This window comes from Myxocyprinus asiaticus, chromosome 33 (assembly GCF_019703515.2).
Source record: "Myxocyprinus asiaticus isolate MX2 ecotype Aquarium Trade chromosome 33, UBuf_Myxa_2, whole genome shotgun sequence".
NCBI lineage: Eukaryota > Metazoa > Chordata > Actinopteri > Cypriniformes > Catostomidae > Myxocyprinus > Myxocyprinus asiaticus.
In genome coordinates, this window is record NC_059376.1 from 35391568 (window position 1) to 35412944 (window position 21377).

General features: G+C 37.5%; 1 protein-coding gene and 1 pseudogene across 1 annotated transcript; one reads left to right on the forward strand and one right to left on the reverse strand.

Moving 5' to 3' along the window:
* Positions 1 to 6151: 6151 nt before the first annotated feature.
* Positions 6152 to 9574, reverse strand: LOC127424078 (uncharacterized). The gene is made up of 8 exons (XM_051668858.1): positions 9517 to 9574; positions 9139 to 9303; positions 8690 to 8841; positions 8446 to 8582; positions 8218 to 8311; positions 7596 to 7764; positions 7281 to 7342; positions 6152 to 6460 (listed from the first exon to the last, which is right to left on the reverse strand). Exons 1-8 carry the CDS (start codon positions 9572 to 9574, stop codon positions 6152 to 6154), a joined length of 1146 nt encoding a protein of 381 aa, XP_051524818.1.
* A 26-nt stretch (positions 9575 to 9600) lies between these two features.
* Positions 9601 to 10519, forward strand: LOC127424079 (N-acetyllactosaminide beta-1,3-N-acetylglucosaminyltransferase 3-like; annotated as a pseudogene).
* The last annotated feature ends 10858 nt before the right edge of the window (positions 10520 to 21377 follow it).

The following is a 21377-nucleotide window of genomic DNA, read 5'->3' on the forward strand; positions in this document are numbered from 1 at the left end:
ACCTGGCAGCATTGCTGATCTGACAAACAATTGTAAATTATGTAGAATGTAGCAACTAGAGAAACTTCCGTGAAGACAGCACCTTACAAATGTAAGCTGAACACTTAACCATCACACAAACCTGTGTGAATATGTTGTTTGAGATAGGCCTACAAATGTTGAACTGATTTTGGCTAACACGCTAAAGCTAACAGCAACACATTGCATGGGTTTGAATCAGAGCATGTGAGTGAAGCGGAGCGGTGTGACACTCCTCTCAATAACCCGCTCCATGCACGTGCACTCCGCTCAGCCACTCACGTCCCAAGCAGAAGCTCCGCTCAAGTACCGCTCACGCTCACCGGTGAAAAAGCATTCGCTCAAATCCCACTCCGACATTAAATTTCTCTGTAGTATACTTGGTTCCAAACACGCACACAGGGGGTAGCTACAGTGGCCCAAGAAACTGCCCCTTTGCCAACATGGGCTGAGGTGCCCCTCTGGGTGTAATATAGACTATAAGCCGACATTTATTAAATTATCAAATGACTAGTAATGTACACATCTGAAATTATGTGATTGTATTGACACAACCGACCCAGAAAAACACAATCTTTTCAACTTTAAAGTTTGTTCGAGTTGTTTATGGCAATAATGAAAACATGGACTGGTACCAGGAAAATATTGCAGGTAAAAGTGAAATTCATAATTGTTTTTCAGTTGTCTCCACGGAATGATTATACTGTAATGAATAGGTTTCTGATTTAATGCTATCAGACTTTGGGTCTGGAAATTAAATAATGTTTTTCTCTTTTTCAGTGTTGTTGCTTTAGTAATATTCCCTAAAATGTTATATGTACGAATCACATGCAATCTAAAGGACTGTGGTTATTTATATAATAATTATTATATTAGTAGATACCATGTGCCCCCTTTGTTTTTCCTTGATATTTTTAAAGCATTATAAAGTGAATCTGGACTTTATATGCATCAAAGGATCATGTGTTGTGCATGCACTCTTTATATGTACAGCAGGGTTTAACCATAGATTTAAAGAATAAAAAATATTTGTCCTGTAGAGATTTTGTCCAATATATATATATATATATATATATATATATATATATATATATATATATATTAGATGAAATCATGTTTAATGATCCTAAAACAAATACAATTATTTAATTCACAAATTACACTGCCTTCGTTTAAAAAGTTTTTTCAATCATTTATAGATTTTTTTCTTTGCATATGAATGCACCAAGCGATGTCGGAAGATGTTATCTGCAACCACTAATCCAAAGTCATTTTTTACGTTTCACTTCTTGTTAAGGTGTGGATTTGGCTTTGGGAAACTGACCAGCAGTTATGTGCCACTTTATCCCGAAGCAGAAATCGAAAGCTGGTCGATTAAGTGAGATTGAATTCCGCTATGAAATTCTCTATACAAGAGTGGAAATCTTTATTAATCAAATGCTCAATTGTACAATAGAGGCATGAATGCAGAATGCTGCGCCTGCAAATTAGGACACTGCAACATCATACATGTTTATTGGTTTTGTGTGTGTGTTCGCCGGGATTCAAAGAAAAATGCTTTGCCAATATACAGTATTATTAATCTTTCATATTCAATTGAGGGTGCTATAACGTTCGCAACCCCGCAGAACCGGGCTCGCAGCTGGCAGCTGCACTGACATGATGGCAAAACAACAAGATACCTTACTTATCTAATAGTAGTGTAGTCTACTAGCTCACCTTTTGCTGCACTGCCATGTTCGCGTAGCACATCCTCGTGCTCTCTGGCAATGTGACATGTACTACTCCAAAAGGAATAGTTGCTAATTCTCACGGTCCCTTTTGATTTCCTCGTTCTTAACTTTGATTTATACTTTGCATTTATTGAGGTTATAAGGTTTGCAACTTCACTAAAACAATGTTAGAGCTCCATAACCTCAGGCCTGTTGCTTATTTCGCAGATTCCCAAACCAGCATATCACGAAGTGCATTCTGGGTTGAGCGAGCGGAGCAGAGACTTCAAAAAGGCGCTCACGCTCAGGTGAAATTATAGCCGCTCCGCTCACATGCTTTGGTTTGAAACATCCATCAGCTGTTAAACCGTGAATGCTTCCATGTAGTCCAAAACCTTAAGTGGGATGACACTACAGGACAACTCTTAAACTGACCCTCTCAGCTTCCTTTTGCCCACATATACACAGCAAATTTTAAAGCATTAAATTCATACTCACAGTGTGAAAATTAACACATATCCAGAGTTTATATAGGTCCACACTAGGGGCCGTTTACACGACAATGTTTTCAACTAAAAACGGAAAACTTTTTATGCATTTTGGCTGTTCGATTTCATGACAACGGAGTTTTGGGGCCTGGAAACGCAAACTTTTGAAAACGGGTTTCAAAGTGCAAGTTTTTAAAACGATGCCGTTATCATCTCCATGTAAACATACAAAAACGAATTTGTTTGTGAAAACAATGACGTCATGTGCATGCGTATTACGTGTTATATAAAGAATGATGGATTGATAGGCATCAATTTGAGATGTATAATTATCAATATGAATACTGGTGTCTGTGCAAATAACAATAATCAACAATTTATTCATTTGGAGTGTTTTGTATGGAGTGTGAACACTGTACAGTAAGCAGAACCTGCAATTTGAAAATCTTGAAATGAATGTATGGTTTCACATGGGAAAAATGTATTTGTATTTTAAATGTTATTTATTTATTTACTTAATTTTATTTGATGTACCTTTACCCTGCAATTCATTCACCCACCGCTTATGTATATATAGACAGAGATGTGATGCCATGTACAGTATTCAATGATATGCTTAGAATATGAAATGAGGCATGAAAATGCATGTTAGATCCAGTGTACACAAGACCTCTCTCTCCTTCAGAAGATATCCATATATCAGAGTTCTGTCTGATATCCAAAACCAGTCAACATCAACAGCTTGTATGTTAACTTACTCTCTTACCAGCCCAAGAGTCAGCAGGGAGAATACAGAAGGCAGGAGACGAAGTGATGGTTAAAATGAGCAGAGTTTATTGAATAATCTTGAGAGTTCAGTCTACAGGCATGCGCACGAGTACTTCAAAACTACAATGGCGGACTACAGGACTGTGTTTGTGCTGCTCAAGATTTTGAGTTTATTGACGCTTCTCCAGCAAAGTAATTGTAGTAATAAAGCAACCCCATCGTCCGTGCCTGATGCTTTCTCCATCTTCATTGTTTGTATTCACCGCTTTGTGGAAGAATGCTTATGTGCGCAGGCGCATAGTGTCTTTACAAAGTGACATCACCAACTACTGGCCTGGCATGCATAATACAGCGTTTTTAGTCGTTTTCGCGGATCAGTGTGAACAGGGATCGTTTTGACAACGTTGTCGTCTGTATGCGAAACCTTTCAAAAACGCAAAGGAAAAACTTTTCTGTTTTTAGTACATCATTGTCGTGTAAACGTACCCCAAGTAGTGTTAATTTTTTCTACACTTGCAGTGTTAAAAAAGCACTGTAAGTGTTCACTGTTAACACCATTGGTGCATTTTGTTACTCCTCACAGGATCCATTTACACAAAGTGTTGAATCTACACTAGAGGTGTCAATAACTTAACACTAAGGGAGTTATTTTCAACACTAATATAGTGTTCATAAATACGCAGATTGAGGTAATTAAATGTAATCTACACTCTGTATGCCTAAAAATACATTTAAAATGTGTGTAATTAAAGAACACCCAACGCATCAGTTGCTGTATCAGTTTGAACTTTTATTTTCAACATGATACATCTTACATGTAACAGTAAACCAGCATATATGGAGGTACAATATACTCACCATCATCTGACACATATGGACTCTGTAGATCAAAAGGCCTGTAGAACTTCAAACTACTGGCTTTGACAAGTTCACCCAAGTCACAGTATCTCTGTACTTTAAATGCATGTTGATGCTGTGAGAAATGTTCTGTGAAAAGTTTGTCCACAATAAAATACACAGTGTTGTTAATGACAAGTATTTTCCGAATCTGACTGAAAACAGGAATATAATTGAGCTTGCATATAATCAGGTCTTGTCTATATTCTGTCCCATCTATTTTAACCCAGTTCATGGAATGCATGTTTGTCTGTATGGGATTCTGCAGCATTCCTGCCAACTTTTCACCACTGTCAATATCATCCCAACAGAATGTTTTCATTGGCTCAAACTCAACTTGTCTCAATGGTGTTGTTTCCCAAAGATAGCCTATTGTCATCTGATGACTTTTTGCCAAGATTTGGTGATGTTTTTGAAATTCTTGAGCGTATTCTTAAAAACGTTATGCTTCGCCTCGAACCTCATGCTCCACATGTACACCAACAGACCAATTTTGCAAATGCAGGCTGGGTAGTGTATCATAAAATGATGTTTGGGCAGCAAGTTCTTTTGTGGATACAATTCTTTAAACAATTCATGGTGCTCAATTATCAAATACTTTAGGAGGACAGTTATGCCTTCAGAAATACAAGGGGAAAAGGCCAGATTTAGAATTTGAAGTAACAGAAGGAGCAAATGCCAATTTTTATCTCCAAGGGGTACAATATCACCAAACAGTAATGGAATGTTTTTGATAAGACAGAGTGCCTGGATAGAGTTGAGCCCTAAGCTATTTCCACTGTGCTCCAACTTCACCTTTGTAAAACGATTTTATCTCTCAAAATATCCATAATCATATAAATATATTCTAGAGAGCAATTCACACTGTGATACAAACATATCTGAAAGATATTACAACAGTAGTTTCATTTCAAATTTGAAACTACTGTTTCATTTCAAATCTAGAGGGTAGTTGTGGCACACATGAAAATACTGTAGACTATTGAGTGTTGAATTTCTTTTGAGGCCATGTGTTGACTTGAGTTGAGGGTCAAATTCCAACTCACTGCGATGCTGTTCATAAATTGTACAATCACGCAAAATAACCCTAAAATCATCCTCACTGTAAACAAACTGTACATCTGCCTTTTCAGTCAAACATAAACGAAAAAGTAATGACCACTTAATGATTCTGTGAACCCGAGGATCGAGTGCATCCCTAAGTTGTCTCCAATTACTTGACATATTGTACCATAAACTCCATAAACTATAGTTCAATACCATCTGTCTCTAGTGTCATCAAATCCATACTTTTTCAAGTCTTGAATAAAATTCTGGAGGTACATTTCTCAGCACAAAATAAAGAGCACCAACCTTGTGTACCACACGTTTAGAGCCAAGAGGGTTTGCACCAGTAAAGCACTGGGATGTTTTGAGAACAATGGATGACTCTGGAAGAAACTTCCATCACAGAAGTCCTCAAAATGTGATTTCTACCTTCTGTAAATTCTCTCAGCAGTGTACATACATCTACATTTTGACACATACATTTTACTGTTTCCAAAACTGGGACAAACACAAATGTATCTTTTACTGGGACCTGATCATAAAATCCTGTTTTTTGTTTCTCCTAATGTCGTATTTCATGCCAAGCATAATTTCTACTGGCTCAACTACACCCCATTTGTCCATAAAATATTTAGATCTTTTAGTTTCTGTGTTAAACAAGGAAAAGGGATTTTCAAAATGTCCTAAACTATCTTCCATTGCTGATCTGGCAGGGTTATTAAGAGGAATGACAGACATTATGTGTTGGTGAGTTTGGTTATGCAGTTCCAATGTGAGTTCCTCAAGCTCTGAAACAACTGATGATACCAGGTTATTGACCACTCCACTGCACTGTAATTTGGCCACAATGGAGGCACATATATCCGCCGTCTCTCTCCTGGAAGGGGAGTCATTTTTCTCAACAGTGGGGCAGTGGGGGCAACTTGGGGATCACTTTCTCTGACAAACACAGAACCTGACTGATTAAAATCAACATTTTGAACTGGCTGTTCATTAGATGATGAATCAACAGCTGGACTGGCATCAGCAAAATGAATACTATTCAAATGTTTTCAGAAACCAGAATATGTGCAAAACTGTCGGCTACAGCCACCTTGAGCACATAATAACTTAAACTTTAACGAAGGATAGAAACTGTGTGTGACTCTCAAATGAGATATCAAAGAGTGGCTATTTGCATGCAGACTTTGACAACAGAAACACTTTAACATTTAACCTAGTTTAAAAGCTTTGCAGCAATTCCTTTACTCTGGGAGACTCACTGGTAAGACCAGCATCAATGTTGTAGATTGTAGTCTGCAGGAAAGTAAAGATGTTGACAAGGGCTTCCTCATACGACAGGTTGAACACACAATGGACTTTGAAGAGTTCATCTATAGCACTCAAGGAGCTAGTTCCTGCGCAAGGGATGAGGTATTTATCCACAACCATGCAGAATTTGTCGATCCTGCCCTTGATCCTTCCTAATGCCAATAGATATGGCTGGCAGCCCTCCCTCCCACTGAGATGGGCTTCAATACTGGTGGGGGACTAAAAAAAACAAAACAAAAAAACAGCAACAATAAAAATTAGATTAAACAAAATAAAAAGAAACCAATTACGATGTGCAACGATGAAATCTGAAATCCATGAAATCTGGTCCTGAACTTATTCAGACTTCGCTGATGAAAAATGTGCTATAATCATAACTAAGAAACACATCAAACCTTCTTAATTCAATATGTGCAAAATAAAACCAGTTTGTATCTTTCTTTGTGTATTACTGCGACAGGACAACTTCATAAAAGGAATATTTCACCCAAAAAAGAAAATTTGCTGATACACCCTCAGGCCACCCAAGATGTATGTGACTTTCTTTCTTCATCTGAACACAAACAAAGAATTTTACAAGGAAATTCAAGCTCTGTAGGTCAATAGAATGCAAGTGAACGGGTGCCATCAATTTGAGAGTCCAAAAGGTACATTTAGACAGCGTCACAGTAATAAAAGAACAGATTCAAAGAGCTGACAATTTAAAGTTAAAAACATTTTGATTAGCAATTTGTTTTTCACAAAAACGTATCGATTCATGTCAGAAGAAATTACTTGATTGACTGGAGTCGTGTGGATTACTGTGACGCTGTCAAAATGTAACTTTTGGACTCTCAAAGTGATGGCAACCGTTCACTTGCGTTGTATTGACCTGCAGAGCATGAATTTAGAAAGAAAGTCACATCATGGATGACCTGAGAGTGAGTACATAATCAGCAAGTTTACATTTTTGGGTGAACTATTTCTTCAAGTATCTACAACCATAATAATAATAATATTAAAATTCACAAAGACTTCACAACAGTATTGTGAGTTTTACCTTATGGAAATGCACAAGCCTATCAACAGCCTCTGTTGGACTGATCTTAGTCTTCTTCCTCCCTGAAGAAGGTGGCAGGAGATGCAACAGTATCAGGACAGATTAATTGTCACTGTCCCAATCTGAAGGAGTGGTCATAGTGGGGGGGATGGGGGGTTTAGGATAATAATAAAAAAATAAAAAATATCTATCTATCTGTCTATCTATATATATATATATATATATATATATATATATATACATATTTAGTGCTCACAAAAACGCAAGAAGCCAGACCAAATCTGAAACTATGACATCATCACAAATCATGTCTACCGTTTTCAGATCCTTGTCCCCCAGCTGCACTGAGAAGACACTGAATTTCTGCTGTCAAAGTAAGAGACTTGGCTTCGTTGATGATCTTGTGCTTGAATGCTGTCTCCCACCTCTCAAGCAACTTATTGGATGTTTTGGCATTGAACAGCAGAGCAAAGTCCTGATTGATTTTTACCTAATTTACCTAATGATTAAGCATATTTCAAGATATATGAGAGGCTACTCAGGATTTTATTAATACTTTACCTCCAAAATGGATAGTGTATGCATGTGAGAAGTTTGATAAACTAAGAAATCATGAATGTGCGAATGAGGTTGGATATTATTTGTGACAGAGAGTTCAGGTAAATGGTCTGATAATTACTATGACCACATGTTTTGTGTTCTTCCTTGACAAAGTTTTAAGGCGCCAGGAGATGAACCCTGTTCCCTTGTCCAGATCATATAAATGTTCCTGTCAGAAAGACAAGTGAAAATGTTTTTGTAAGCTCTGAACTTTGCATCATACCACAATACAGAACATCAACTACAACACAGTCCTCTAAAGCAAAAAATTGGTACTGAAAATATCATACATGCACAACTAGATTGTTACACAAGTACATTAACATGTGATTATTAAATAGCCCTTTGTTGAAAATGGGTCTCTCAGAACAGGAAAAAGAGAAACAATGCCCAAGGCATAAGTCTCCCGTTGCTTGCGGGTGGGGATCCTCCTATAACATAAATAAAAATCCAGTGAGGTTAATATGTGCAGCTAGACTTAAAAATCTTATTTTCTACATGAGTTGATACAAAGCCTGTATGGGCAGCAGTGTTTGTTTCTTGCATCTGTACACTGAAATCTTACCCATGAATCTCTGTCATGTGACTGATAAAAATATTAACAAGCTGCCATCTGGTGCTGTGCTTTAAAGTTTTGGTTATCTGGTATTTTTCAAGCACTTCCTCACCACCAGATTGTTTTTCCAGGGCATCTTGGACAATCTGATTAAACAATCACAATACAGGTGACTACTTATGACTAATAAAATCATGAAAGTGATGTATTACATGGACAAATTAACCATGAGGAAAAACATATGTATAAATACCCGTTTTGCCTTTTCAGCATCTATGGTTTCTCTGCTGCTAGTACTTGCTGATTGATTCTGCCCTGCCCTCTCTGTCTCTTCGTGGTCAGTTGAAGAGAGTGAAAGAGTATCAGTGCATGTGCTGGGGGTTGAGGATGTTGTGGGTGAAAACTCTGAGAGAGAAAACAAAACATAATTTTCATGTTTTCTGTAAAGGCATTATTTCAAACAGAGCTGCAGATACACCATTTAGACAACCATCCTAAACATCTATGAGTCTTCTTTGCTGCCATAAGGCAAGAATATTCTATTACAAATCAAAGTACAACAACAGCAACAATAATAATAGTAAAACTAAGGATGCCCAACCAGTGTAACTCTGTGTTTGCCTCTCTGTCCCAAACGCATTTTCTTTTGTCCCCAGAAGATTGTTACACTGAAGCCCTTGAAAGAATGTGTTATTTATTTACCATCAGGCAAGCCAGCAGAAAGATTTTCTTCTGGACATCTTACAGTTAAGCATAAATGTGGACTGCCTTCAATCAATTTGTGGAAGATGTCCTCCTCTACATTGGTGTCTGTGTTATCCAAGACTTGAAGAGCTGCACTTGTTGCAAGCCCGAATTTGCTTTTAACTGAAAAGTAATTTGATCAATGGCATGAACATACACATTTTAATTTATTTGTTCATATTTAAGTCAAACCTTAATAACTTATCAAGTACAAACAACACAGCTTTGAAACTTGGAGACAAGTCATGTGGAATTCTGATGTCAGCTTATGTCTAAAGCATTGTTGCTACATGACTGTCTACAGCACATTTTTAAGCAGTAGCACAAGCTACTTACCTTCAATGAGAAAATCTTGGAATGTAAAATCATTTTTCAATTTTAAAAATTTCTTCATGCACACTTCAAGCACATGTTCATTACATGATAAGCGAACATGAACTGTTAATATCATACCTGGCCAGGAAATAAACATTCAAAGTGCTTCTTCACAGCTGTTTCTTGCTGGGTTCGCTGATATTTTCTCTGTACTGCCTTAGTTTTATTGAAGAGTGTAACCGCGATGCGCTTCATGTAAATTCCTCGGACCACCTAAAGCTGCACGCGCGGTACAAAGGTGTGTGGAACTGTCGGGTCTTCATTATTGGAACCACTGGAACTGGCTTGGAGAAGCTCAGATTGAATAAACTACTGAAATTTGAGAACCGTGTGAACAAAGACATTTAACAGTGGGACTTCAATGATTCCTCACACTGAAGCAGATCCTGTTCTTACAGTGGATGGATAAATGGTGCCCACATGCCAGGTTTCTTTTAAATGGTGATGATGATGTTTTTGCCAACACGTTTAATATGGTGGAGTATCTTCAAGGTCTGAAGGACAATAATGGAAGTAAACATTTGTATGTAGGGCAACTCATGGAGAATACAAGACCGTTCAGACACTCTTCAAGCAAATACTATGTCCCAGTGCAGGTACACCACTCTGATAGATATCCTCCATACTTTACTGGTGGAGGCTTTCTTCTGTCCAGCTTTACAGCCAGAACTATCTACAAAATGTCTCTTTCTGTTAGTCTGATGCCCATTGATGATGCTTATATAAGAATGTGCTTGGTAAAGGCAGACCATAAACCCACATCCCACTTAGGTGTGGAACTGATGGTCTGAATATACTGAAGATTGACAAATATCACTCTTGTTTTTATAGAAAAATGCTTCTAGTCCACATATTTCTGCCACACCAAATATTCTGGATGTGGAATGAAATACAAGATCCACATTTAAAATGTAGACAGAACCAACTCTCTCTGAAAGAGAAAGTTAATGGAGGAACAAAATAACTTATTTTCACGTTTTGAACTAGGCTGCAATATAATTAGCTTTGCAAATAAGCAGTTCCTCAGCGCTTTACTTCACCATTAACAGTCTCAACTTACTGCTTTAATTTGTTTGACATGTGATGCTACTGAAATAGGTTGTTGTGTTTGCCAGAAGAGGCCTAAGTGTTACCCACACCGTAAAAAATGTCTGTAATTTTAACAGTAAAAGACTGTAAAAATGCTACAGAAATAAAATGTTAATTGATTAACGAATATTAACTGTAAAATATACAGTAAAATTTTTTAATATATTTTAAAAGACAATACAGTAGTTTTTACAATAAAATGTTGTAAAAATGTAATTTTTTTAGATTGAAAAAGTATGATTTTCCTGTATAATTAATGGTTAAAAAAAAGTACATTATGTTTTACTGCTTTTTACTGTAATTTTAACAATAATTTACTGCAAAAAGTAAAAGCAGTAATCGGGCGTTCCCACAATTCCCTGCATAACCCATTACATTTCATTATATTTTATGGGAATAGTTATGTTTCTTCTTATTTTTAATATCAGTTATGTACATTGGGATGTTCTGTTTTATATTTAATGTAGTTTATTTAATGTTTATTACATTCTTTTTATTTCACATGTGTTACCCTGATGGTGTTTAGTGTTTGTGTGAGTGACATTGAGCACTGTCTCTACATATTTATTGGTCATTGTTCCTGGAAGAGCCACTGTTGGTGAACTTCATGTCATCATGTGCTTTTTTGTAGGTGACTAACAAATACCTTATAAAGTAAAAAGCTGATTTTTACTGTTTCAGAAGGCTAATATACAGTTTATGACATTGTTTTACTGTAAATGTAACAATTTCTTTTTCTTTTTTTTTTTACGTGGTCATGTAAATTACAACAGTTTTAAACTGTAAAATATACAGTTTGTTCTGTAAAGTTGTTTACATTTTTACTGTTTTTTTTTTTAACATAATTATTCTGGCTGCCAAACAGTTTTTTGGTAGAAACAACAGGATTTTTTTTACAGTGCAATACCTCTTATGGCAACTCATAACTGACTTTAACCAGGAAACAGGAGGTGGTGGCAATGATAACCAGGATGCAGGGATGCAAATGTTTGTTTTATATTAACATACAAGGAAAATAAATAATAAAAGTGGGGATGAATAAACTAGAGCATTTGCAAGTCAAAACAAGCAGGTGCATTCAGCCTTCTTACTGATAAATGTATGAACAAAGATGTACTGTAAAACATGTACACTATGTAAATGTTAGATAGATGAGATAAACGTAATTTTGAAAAATGAGAGAGAATGCATCCCAAATAATTATTTACCTCTTTAGATTTCTCAATTAAATTATTATTTCCAACTGCTATATATATTACAGTGTATTGCACTTTTCTTCCCGTGTCAATTCAGAATTCTGGTCAGTCAGAATCAAAATGTTCCCTGGAAGGATATGTCCATCAGCAGTACTATATGTAATGATCTCTCAGCTAAAGATGCTGGCTTTGCCTTGTGGCAAAGACAGGCTTTTGTGAATTCACAGATCATTATATAGGTTGTTTATTGCAAATTTTATTTGAGATTTCCAAAAACAAAACAAATTCTGTAGGATGATAGGAATATGTAACGGTGGCTGCCCCCAAACTAAATTTAAATAAATAATTCAATTTATATAATAATAATTTATATAATAATAATTAAACAAATAAACCGGGCACCAGACAGAATTTGGCCTGTTAAAATAAATCTTTTGCCCAGGATAGTTCTAAACAAGCCACCAGTTACAGCGATGAAAGTGACATTGGTTGAGTTCTGGGGAATTGTCACTTAAAAGAAATCTCTTTAAAACAAAGGAGGATAATGACCATTAAGGGATATCAATGTCTGTAACTCAACTCATTAACACATTTATACTAAACAATGACTGACAAAACCAAACAATTAAACAATCCCATAAATCAAACAAACACAATTTCCACAGCAAACATTTACAATGAGTGTAGGTGTGTGTTCGTGGTGTATGTGTGAGTGGGTGCATGGGAGAGAATTCATTTGCATTTTCATATGCTGTGCAATTTAAAAGCACATGCTCCACAGTCTCTGGAGAACCACAAGCATTACAAATACCAGACTCATGTTTACCAACAATGAAGCGATAATAATGAAGTGCAGTATGTCCAATACGCATTCGAGATATTATTATGTCCTCTTTCCTATCTGATTAGATTTTTGCCAATTGTTTTGAATGTAACTTTTCAAGAAATTGATAAAAATATAAACTGAGAATGAAAAAAATCTGAAACAGAAAAAAATAAAATCAAGGTCCAAATGTAACCTTAGTCTTCAAATAAACAGCATCCTTTGGTAACGATATTCTCTGCTTGCGTTTGCTGATCAGGTTTTACGAATGCGCTGCTCGCGTTTTCAGTCACGCTTCCAAAGTTTCCATTTAAGCTCCCTGAGTTTTCGTTCGCAGTTCTGGCACAAACTATGTGGGCGGGGCTAACATTGGCTGGTGAGTTTTTGAGTGACAGCTCTTTGACCGGGAAATAGAGTGCAGTCAGTAAAAAGGGGCTCTGGTTCAGTTGTTGCGTGTAAAGGTGCGAGAATCTGCAAGGGGCTTGATAATTCATTAGTGTTTAGTGATTTATTTAGGTGTTCGCTTTTGTATTTTATGTGTATTTTTTTCTCCTAATACTACTTTGTCGCGATATACTTTCAGGAGTGGCACGGACGAATTCTGTCACCATAAGTACATGCTTTATTACCCCATTGTTAGTGCGTGCATTCGAACCATCACAAGTGCCACTGGCTGCACTTTTTTAAAGTAATTCTGAAGAATTTAAACATTATGAAAATCCCAACCAAGCATGTTGCTTGTTTTCACAGGGTGCAGAGTAGACCTTCAATTGTATACATGGGTATTCAATCAAAAGGATGTTTTTGTTGACAGACATTTTTAAACTGCTTCAAATGTAGCTTCTACAAAACCAGCGGATTAATTGATTTTAAAGTTTGAATGAATTTAACTTGAATAAAAGAGTTTTGGAAATCAAATCACTTTATTAGTGCAGTTCTGCAGACATTGCAGTCATCAGAATTGCGGTCACGTAATTACAAGATAATATACAATATATACAGAATACACAACACTCACTGAACAATATGTACATGTAATACACAATATCCATATTAAATAATACACACATTGTACACAATATACAGACAACAAAAGAAAATATACCTAAAATAATATACGTATAGATTTTTAGATGCATTACACCATTTAGAATTTAACGTTCATGAGGACGGGAACCCATTAGAAACTGGTTTCTTTTCATTTATTCAGTGTTCCTGTATGCCTACTGTAGACTGTACGGTCAAGTGCAATTTAATTGATTACCATATACACTGGTGCCCAAAAGTTTGGAATAATGTAAAAATGTTGCTCTTATGGAAAGAAATTGTTACTTTTATTCACCAAAGTGGCATTCAACCAGTGGCGAATTCTTAGGGCCAGCAAAGCCTTCTCTGCTGGCCTAACATGCCAAATAAATAAATATTTTTCATCCTTTCATTTTCAATCACCTTTTTGCCTCTGTATTTTTAATCGCTTTCCACTCTTAATTAATCTACAAACAAATAGAGAATCACGTAATTTGAAAGCGAAGAGCGTGAGATCTTGCTGAAGAGTCGGCTGTCATCACAGCCGCTATCACCATTAAGAAAGAGATCCTTTTGGATTTAAAGACACGAGACGTTCTGTATGACCGTGTGATTGCTGAATTTATTAATCAGGAAAGGAGGACTGATTTTCACTTCAAGCAGATTGGTAAGTGCTTTTTGCATTGTTATAGCAACATCAGGAGTTTTCTAAGTGTAAATTAATCTGCTTGAGCATTCAGTGTCGGATCAAGTTTTGAAAAGTAGTGCTGCATTCCATTCAACTCGGAAAGTCGGATTTTACAACTTGTAGGCTCCTGCAGAAATTCTCAACTTCGATTTCACCGAGATGCAGGTGCATGACATCACACAAACATGTCGACACTCAGGGAGATATACAAAGTAAGTGATAAACATTCACTTTATTAAGTAATATCGATAAATGAGTTCGTTTCCATATTACATGATATTAAAGCTTGTTTAACAAACGCCTGTAGAAACAGGTGTATAAAACATTATCATTTCTTTTGGTAATTGTACACCTGAAGCACAAATGCTAGCGCTGCAGCATTGTTTATCAGTTGGGTTGCTAGGAGACGTCTCTAATGAGAGTCAAGCTAATGGGAGCATTGCAGTTTTGTTTCCTTAAACGTCATCTTCCAAATATCTGGGAATGGAATGCATTTATGGTCGAAGATATCAAGTAGGAATATCCCACATCCAACTTGAAAGGAATGCAGCATAACCATGTACCCTGATGAAACGAAATATATTGCAAGCAATATTTAAATTGCAAATATTATTAGATAGATTTTTCCAGGTATTATAGACCTCCTTGGTAGATTCATGTGAAAAATTATGATTTTTGAATGTCTGTTCGTGAGACATTCATTTCACAAAACAGTCATGCTGCAGTTAAAATTAGGCTTGCTTGAGCATTAAGTGCCCTTTTAAGTTCTGGCTTTCGTGCATGGATGTGTTTTTAAAATGTCAATTGGTATTATTAGTTAGCTGCGACATGATGTATGATGCCCAAAGGCATAGGGTGTCTTATTCATTGTGAAACTGTGTTTTCTTAATGGCATGAATCACACTGAAGGCCTGGACCTAAAATGCACGGCCCGCCACTGGTTTACATTAATGCTTCACCATGACGGGCATTGGCGCAACCCGCAATAGCGCACAAACATTAGCTGCCTGTCAATCAAACAGCACGCAGCTACAGACATCAGGAAATAAAAATTAAATATTTTATATTTTATCTAGATCAACCAACCAGTGGCTGTCTTATGGCGATTGATGTATTGAACACCCCTGGTCTAGATGCAGAACATAGGCTAAGTATAAAAAATTACTCAAAAGTTTATCATTGATATCGAGGACATCTCTCTCTCTCTCTTTTTCTTTTCAGATAAACATCAAAATTGTTTTATTTCCCAGCCCTATTGATAACATTGCCTTAATCTCTCACATCAACCCAATAATCTCAGTGATAGATAGCTAAATTACAGGCTACATTATAGACACACAGAATCTAGTAAGCAGAAATATGAAATTTAACTCGAAATGTTTCTTAAAATTAGAGGCAGGATTAATGCTGATATCTGGCTTGAGCAAGTTAAACTCACATGACAGTCAAGCAATTGGCCTTTTTCACTGCAAAAATCCCTTTCGGGTGCGGCCGTGATGTTCAGGTGTTGAAATGTGTTTAAGGCATCCTCCACATTCATAACAGTTGGCGCCAGATCTACAGCTGCCGTTCAATTTTTTTACGTGTGATTTGATTTGACAGGAGTCACAAGACACTCACTAGCCAATCATGTTGATAGATAAAAATAAAATCAGGACAGGAAAGTAGTGAACACAGAGGGTGGAAAAATAGTACATTAAAATTACAGTTACAGCACTGTACTCAAGTAAAAGTATACATTTTTTAAACTACTTAATTACAGTAACGAGAGTATTTGTAATTCGTTACTTTACACCCCTGATATTTGTGCAATAATTTGCCTCAACCCACACATCACCCAATTGAAAACTAAATCAATTCAGGTTTATATTGAATATTTTATTTAGTCTCATACTTATCTGTTCTTATGAAGGTTTTGATATAGGTGCACTGTTGAAACAGTGTTAAAGAAATAGGTCACCCAAAAATGGTCACCCTCTCATGATTTACTCACCCTCCTGGCATCCCAGATGTGTATGACTTTCTTTCTTCTGCAGAACAGAAATTAAGATTTATAAAAGAATATTTCAGCTCTGTAGTTCCTCACAATGGAAGTGAATGGGTGGCAACATTTCGATGCTCCAAAATCCACGTAAAGGGACCATAAAAGTAATCCCAGTGTCCCGCCACAGTGTAATTTGTCCTGCCACAGTTTCATAATTAACCGAAAATATTTTTACACTTCTCATAAGAACATAAAATACCTCTAACGTTGTGTTTTGCGCCGTTGCTTCGGCAAAGCATCTCTCACTCCCAGTCAGTCAAATCCCCCTCCTACATCCGAAACACCAAGGCATTTTGAGGACACAACATCGTTTGAGGTAAGTAACGTTAACTAATGTTACAGTAGTTATCCATTAGTCCAAATACAATTTTATCATAATCAATGTATGACAGCAAACAAATAACATTACTGCAGAAGTTATCATTGATAATTAACATTAATCTAACTTTAGCTAAGTTAGGTAACGTTAACGTTAGCTAACGACATTAGCTGTCATTCTCCTCGCATATGTCGACTGACATATCCGGCTGCTTTTCGTGAAAAACAATGTATAACGTATAAGGGAAATGACGATGTGCCCTCCTCATCAAGAATATTTTTTATTTTCTAAAAAAATAAACCAGTTCAACACAGTAAAACAGCTTTGCTTCATTTCTTTGATGGCTCAAATGTGTGCTCAAGTCGATTTAGTGTTTTGACCATTTGTGAGCTGCATTCAGGATTCACGGCGATCCTTAAAAGTACCTACATTCAGTTTTCGAAAATTCAAGGTAATAAACAGTGCCACAACAGCACCAAAAAGTAAATAAATAAAATAAATAAAAAACACACATCCACATGGAAGTAACAATATCTTAAATGATACAGCAAAAGTCTTAATTATAATTTAAGTCTTGAATTTGGGGGCAGAAAAACAGGAATCGTGATATGACCTAATGTGAATATCAAATGTCAATTAAATAAATGCATGCCCTGGGTCATTCTTAGTGAAAACGCGGCACTGTTGTCTTTTCTCCAAGCACGTGGGGGCTTGTGAGTGTTTTCAGCTGTTGCAGAGCAGTTCACAATCATTAAGCCATATCAGAAATGTATGACAAGCAATTACTAATGATCAGCTGTTGATGATGATGATGATATAGTGTTGATGAAATATGACAATTTTTACTTTTAAATGTTTATATTGTAATACATTGTAGATTGTTTTAGGAGAGCAAATTTTTTTCCCCTTATCTGTTTGAATGAGCAGCTGAAAGCAGTGAAGCGCAAACATTTCAAAATAAGAGTCCTCGATGTATTTCAGCCTTTAAAGTTAAAAGTTCAGCGCTATGAATAAAATATTTTTTCCCCTGGTTATTGGTATTTTGGTTGCACCATAAACTGCATCTACAATTTAATTAAGTTTGGACTCTTGCAGCCTCTGTCTTGCCCTCCCCATCACAGGAAGGATAGACTAAGAACATTTAATACAGGCTACCAATTTTAAAAACTATTGGCAGATTAATTGCCACAACACATTGTTGTATCAGCAAAATCCAATATCGGTTGACCTCTAATTTGTATTTATTTATATAATGGTACATAAACCAATTTTAATATGATATATTTGTGGAAAACATGTCTTAATCAGAATCAGAATGAGCTTTATTGCCAAGTATGCTAACACATACAAGGAATTTGTCTTGGTGACAGGAGCTTCCAGTGTACAACAATACAAAAACAATACAAAAACAGCAGCAAGACATAGATAATAATAAAAAATAAAAAATAAAAAATAATTATACACATACATACAGACACACACATACATACACACATACACACGGGTAGTGCAAATCTAATACAATCTGTTATGTACAGTGTAAATACAATTCTGTTATGTTTTTTTTTTCTTCAGAGGAATGAAATGGCAGAAGAGGTTGGATGTATTGGATAAATATAAGAAAGACTAAACTGTGTATTGCACATAGTTATTGCTCAATGGGGCAATTTAACTGTTCATGAGATGGATAGCCTGAGGGAAAAAAACTGTTCCTGTGCCTGACGGTTCTGGTGCTCAGAGCTCTGAAGCATTGGCCAGAAGGCAACAGTTCAAAAAGGTAGTGGGCAGGGTGAGTGGGGTCCAGAGTGATTTTTACAGCCTTTTTTCTCACTCTGGAAGTGTATAGTTCTTGAAGGGGGGGGGGCAGGGGGAAACCAATAATCCTCTCAGCAGTCCGAACTGTCCTTTGTAGTCTTCTGATGTCTGATTTTGTAGCTGAACGAAACCAGACAGTTATTGAAGTGCAGAGGACAGACTCAATGACTGCTGAGTAGAACTGTATGAGCAGCGCCTGTGGAGGTTGAATTTCCTCAACTGGCGAAGGAAGTACAACCTCTGCTGGGCCTTTTTCACAGTGGAGTCAATGTGGGTCTCCCACTTCAGGTCCTGTGAGATGGTAGTACCCAGGAACCCGAATGACTCCACTGCTGCCACAGAGCTGTTTAGAATGGTGAGGGGGGTATTTTGGGGTGTTCCACCTAAAGTCCACAATCATCTCCACCATTTTGAGCGTGTTCAGCTCAAGGTTGTTTTGACTGCACCAGACAGCCAGCTGTTTAACCTCCCTTCTGTATGCAGACTCATCGTCAACTCAGATGAGGCCGATGACAGTGGTGTCATCTGCAAACTTCAGGAGCTTGACAGAGGGGTCCTTGGCGATTCAGTCATTGGTGTAGAGGGAGAAGAGTAGTGGGAAGAGTACACATCCCTGGGGGGCACAAGTGCTGATTGTACAGATGCTGGAAGTGAGTGTCCCCTGTTTCACAAGCTGCTGCCTGTCCGTCAGAAAGCTGGTAATCCACTGACAGATAGACATGGGAACAGAGAGTTGGTGTAATTTATTCTGGAGTATAACTGGGATGATGGTGTTGAAAGCTGAACTGAAGTCCACAAAAAGGATCCTTGCATATGTCCCTGGTCTGTCCAGATGTTGCAGGATATGATGCAATCCCATGTTGACTGCATCATCCACAGACCTGTTTGCTCGATAAGCAAATTGAAGGGGATCTAGAAAGGGTCCAGTGATGTTCTTCAGATGGGCCAACACCAGTCTCTCAAATGATTTCATGACCATAGACGTCAGGGTGACAGGTCTGTAGTCATTAAGTTCTGTGATTTTTGGTTTCTTTGGGATGGGGATGATAGTGGAATGTTTGAATTAGCATAGGACTTCACACTGCTCCAGTGATATATTGAAGATCTGTGTGAAGATGGGGGCCAGCTGGTTAGCACAGGATCTAAGACATGCAGGTGAAACGCCATCTGGGCCCTGTGCTTTCCTTATCCTTTGTTGTCGAAAGACACGGCTCACATCATCTTCACAGATCTTAAGTGCAGGTTGAGTAGAAGTAGGGGGGTTACAGGAGGTGTTGGAGTTTGTGTGAAGTGAAGGTCAGAGTGGGTGTGGGGTGTGAGATTGGGCCTTTCAAATCTACAGTAGAACACATTCATGTCGTCAGCCAGTTGTTGGTCCACCACAGGGTTGGGGACAGGAGTCCTGTAATTCGTAAGTTGTTTCATGCCACTCCACACTGATGCAGGGTCGTTAGCTGAATACTTGTTTTTCAGCTTCTCAGAGTATCTTCTTTTAGCCACTCTGATTCCCTTATTCATTGTGTTCCTGGCCTGATTGTACAAGACTTTATCCCCACCCCTGTAAGCATCCTCTTTGGCCTGACGAAGCTGCCTGAGTTGCAATGTAAACCATGGTTTGTCATTGTTAAATGTTAAATAAGTCCTAGTAGGAATGCACATATCCTCACAAAAACTGATATATGATGTAACAATATCTGTGAGCTCGTCCAGACTGCAGCCATGCAGGCTTGTAGTTCCAGCTCTGCTTCGTTGGTCCATCTGTTTGCAGTCCTTAATACAGGCTTAGCAGATTTTAATTTCTGTCTGTAGGTTGGAAGAAGATGAACCAGACAGTGATCAGACAGTCCTAAAGCTGCTCTAGGGACAGAGCAATATGCATCCTTTATTGTTGTGTAGCAATGATCCAGTATATTTCTGTCTCTGGTGGGGCATGTAATGTGCTGTTTGTATTTGGGCAGTTCACGTGTGAGGTTTGCTTTGTTAAAATCCCCAAGAATAATAATAACTGAGTACAGGTATCGTTGTTCCGTGTCTGTGATTTGATCAGCCAGCTGTTGCAGTGTGGCATTCAAACACGCATTTGGAGCGATATACACACTCACCAAAATAAACAAGGAAAACTCCCGTGGCGAGTAGAAAGACTTACAGTTAATAAAGAGCGCTTCCAAATTAGGACAGCACATCTTCTTTAACGTTGTTACGTCTGTACACCAACTTTCATTGATGTAAAAGCATGATCCACCACCTCTCGTTTTCCCCGTTAACTCCGTGACGCGATCCGCTCTGAACAGCTGAAAGCCCGGCAGATGTAACGCCCTGTCTGGAATGGCTTCACTCAGCCAGGTTTCTGTGAAGCACAAGGCAGTAGAGTTTTGAAAGTCCTTGTTTGTGCGGGTGAGGAGATGTAGTTCATCCGTTTTGTTAGGGAGAGAGCGGAGATTCGCTAGATGAATGCTTGGCAGCGTTGTTCGAAATCCCCTCCGACGGATTTTGACGAGCGCTCCTGCTAGTCTCCCTTGCCTGCCTCTCATAGTATGTTTAAACAACACATCGTTTAGCCTCCTAAAATGTCAAACAAAACGTCTGAATATTCAAAGTCCTGGAAAAGATTGACTGGTGTATGCTGTCGAATGTTTATCAGTTTGTCTCTGGTAAAACTGACTAAAAAAAGATTACTATACACATGACAAACAAACAAAAATAACAAAACAATAGAAGCGCTCCACACCGAGGCGGCCATCCGCATATAGCCTACCCTATTTTACTGAAAAGCAATGTTAAGGCCATGTTGAATGTGTGCCCCTGCCTGTTTAAGTAAGTGT

Coding starts and splice junctions, on each gene's coding strand:
- LOC127424078 (XM_051668858.1), bottom strand. CDS start 9,574: ATGAAGAAATTTTTAAAATTGAAAAATGATTTTACATTCCAAGATTTT. Junction 7,765..8,217: donor CATTTTCAACAAAGGGCTAT/TTAATAATCACA, acceptor AATTAGGTAAAA/ATCAATCAGGACTTTGCTCT. Junction 6,461..7,280: donor GGCTTGTGCATTTCCATAAG/GTAAAACTCACA, acceptor TGTTTTTTTTAG/TCCCCCACCAGTATTGAAGC.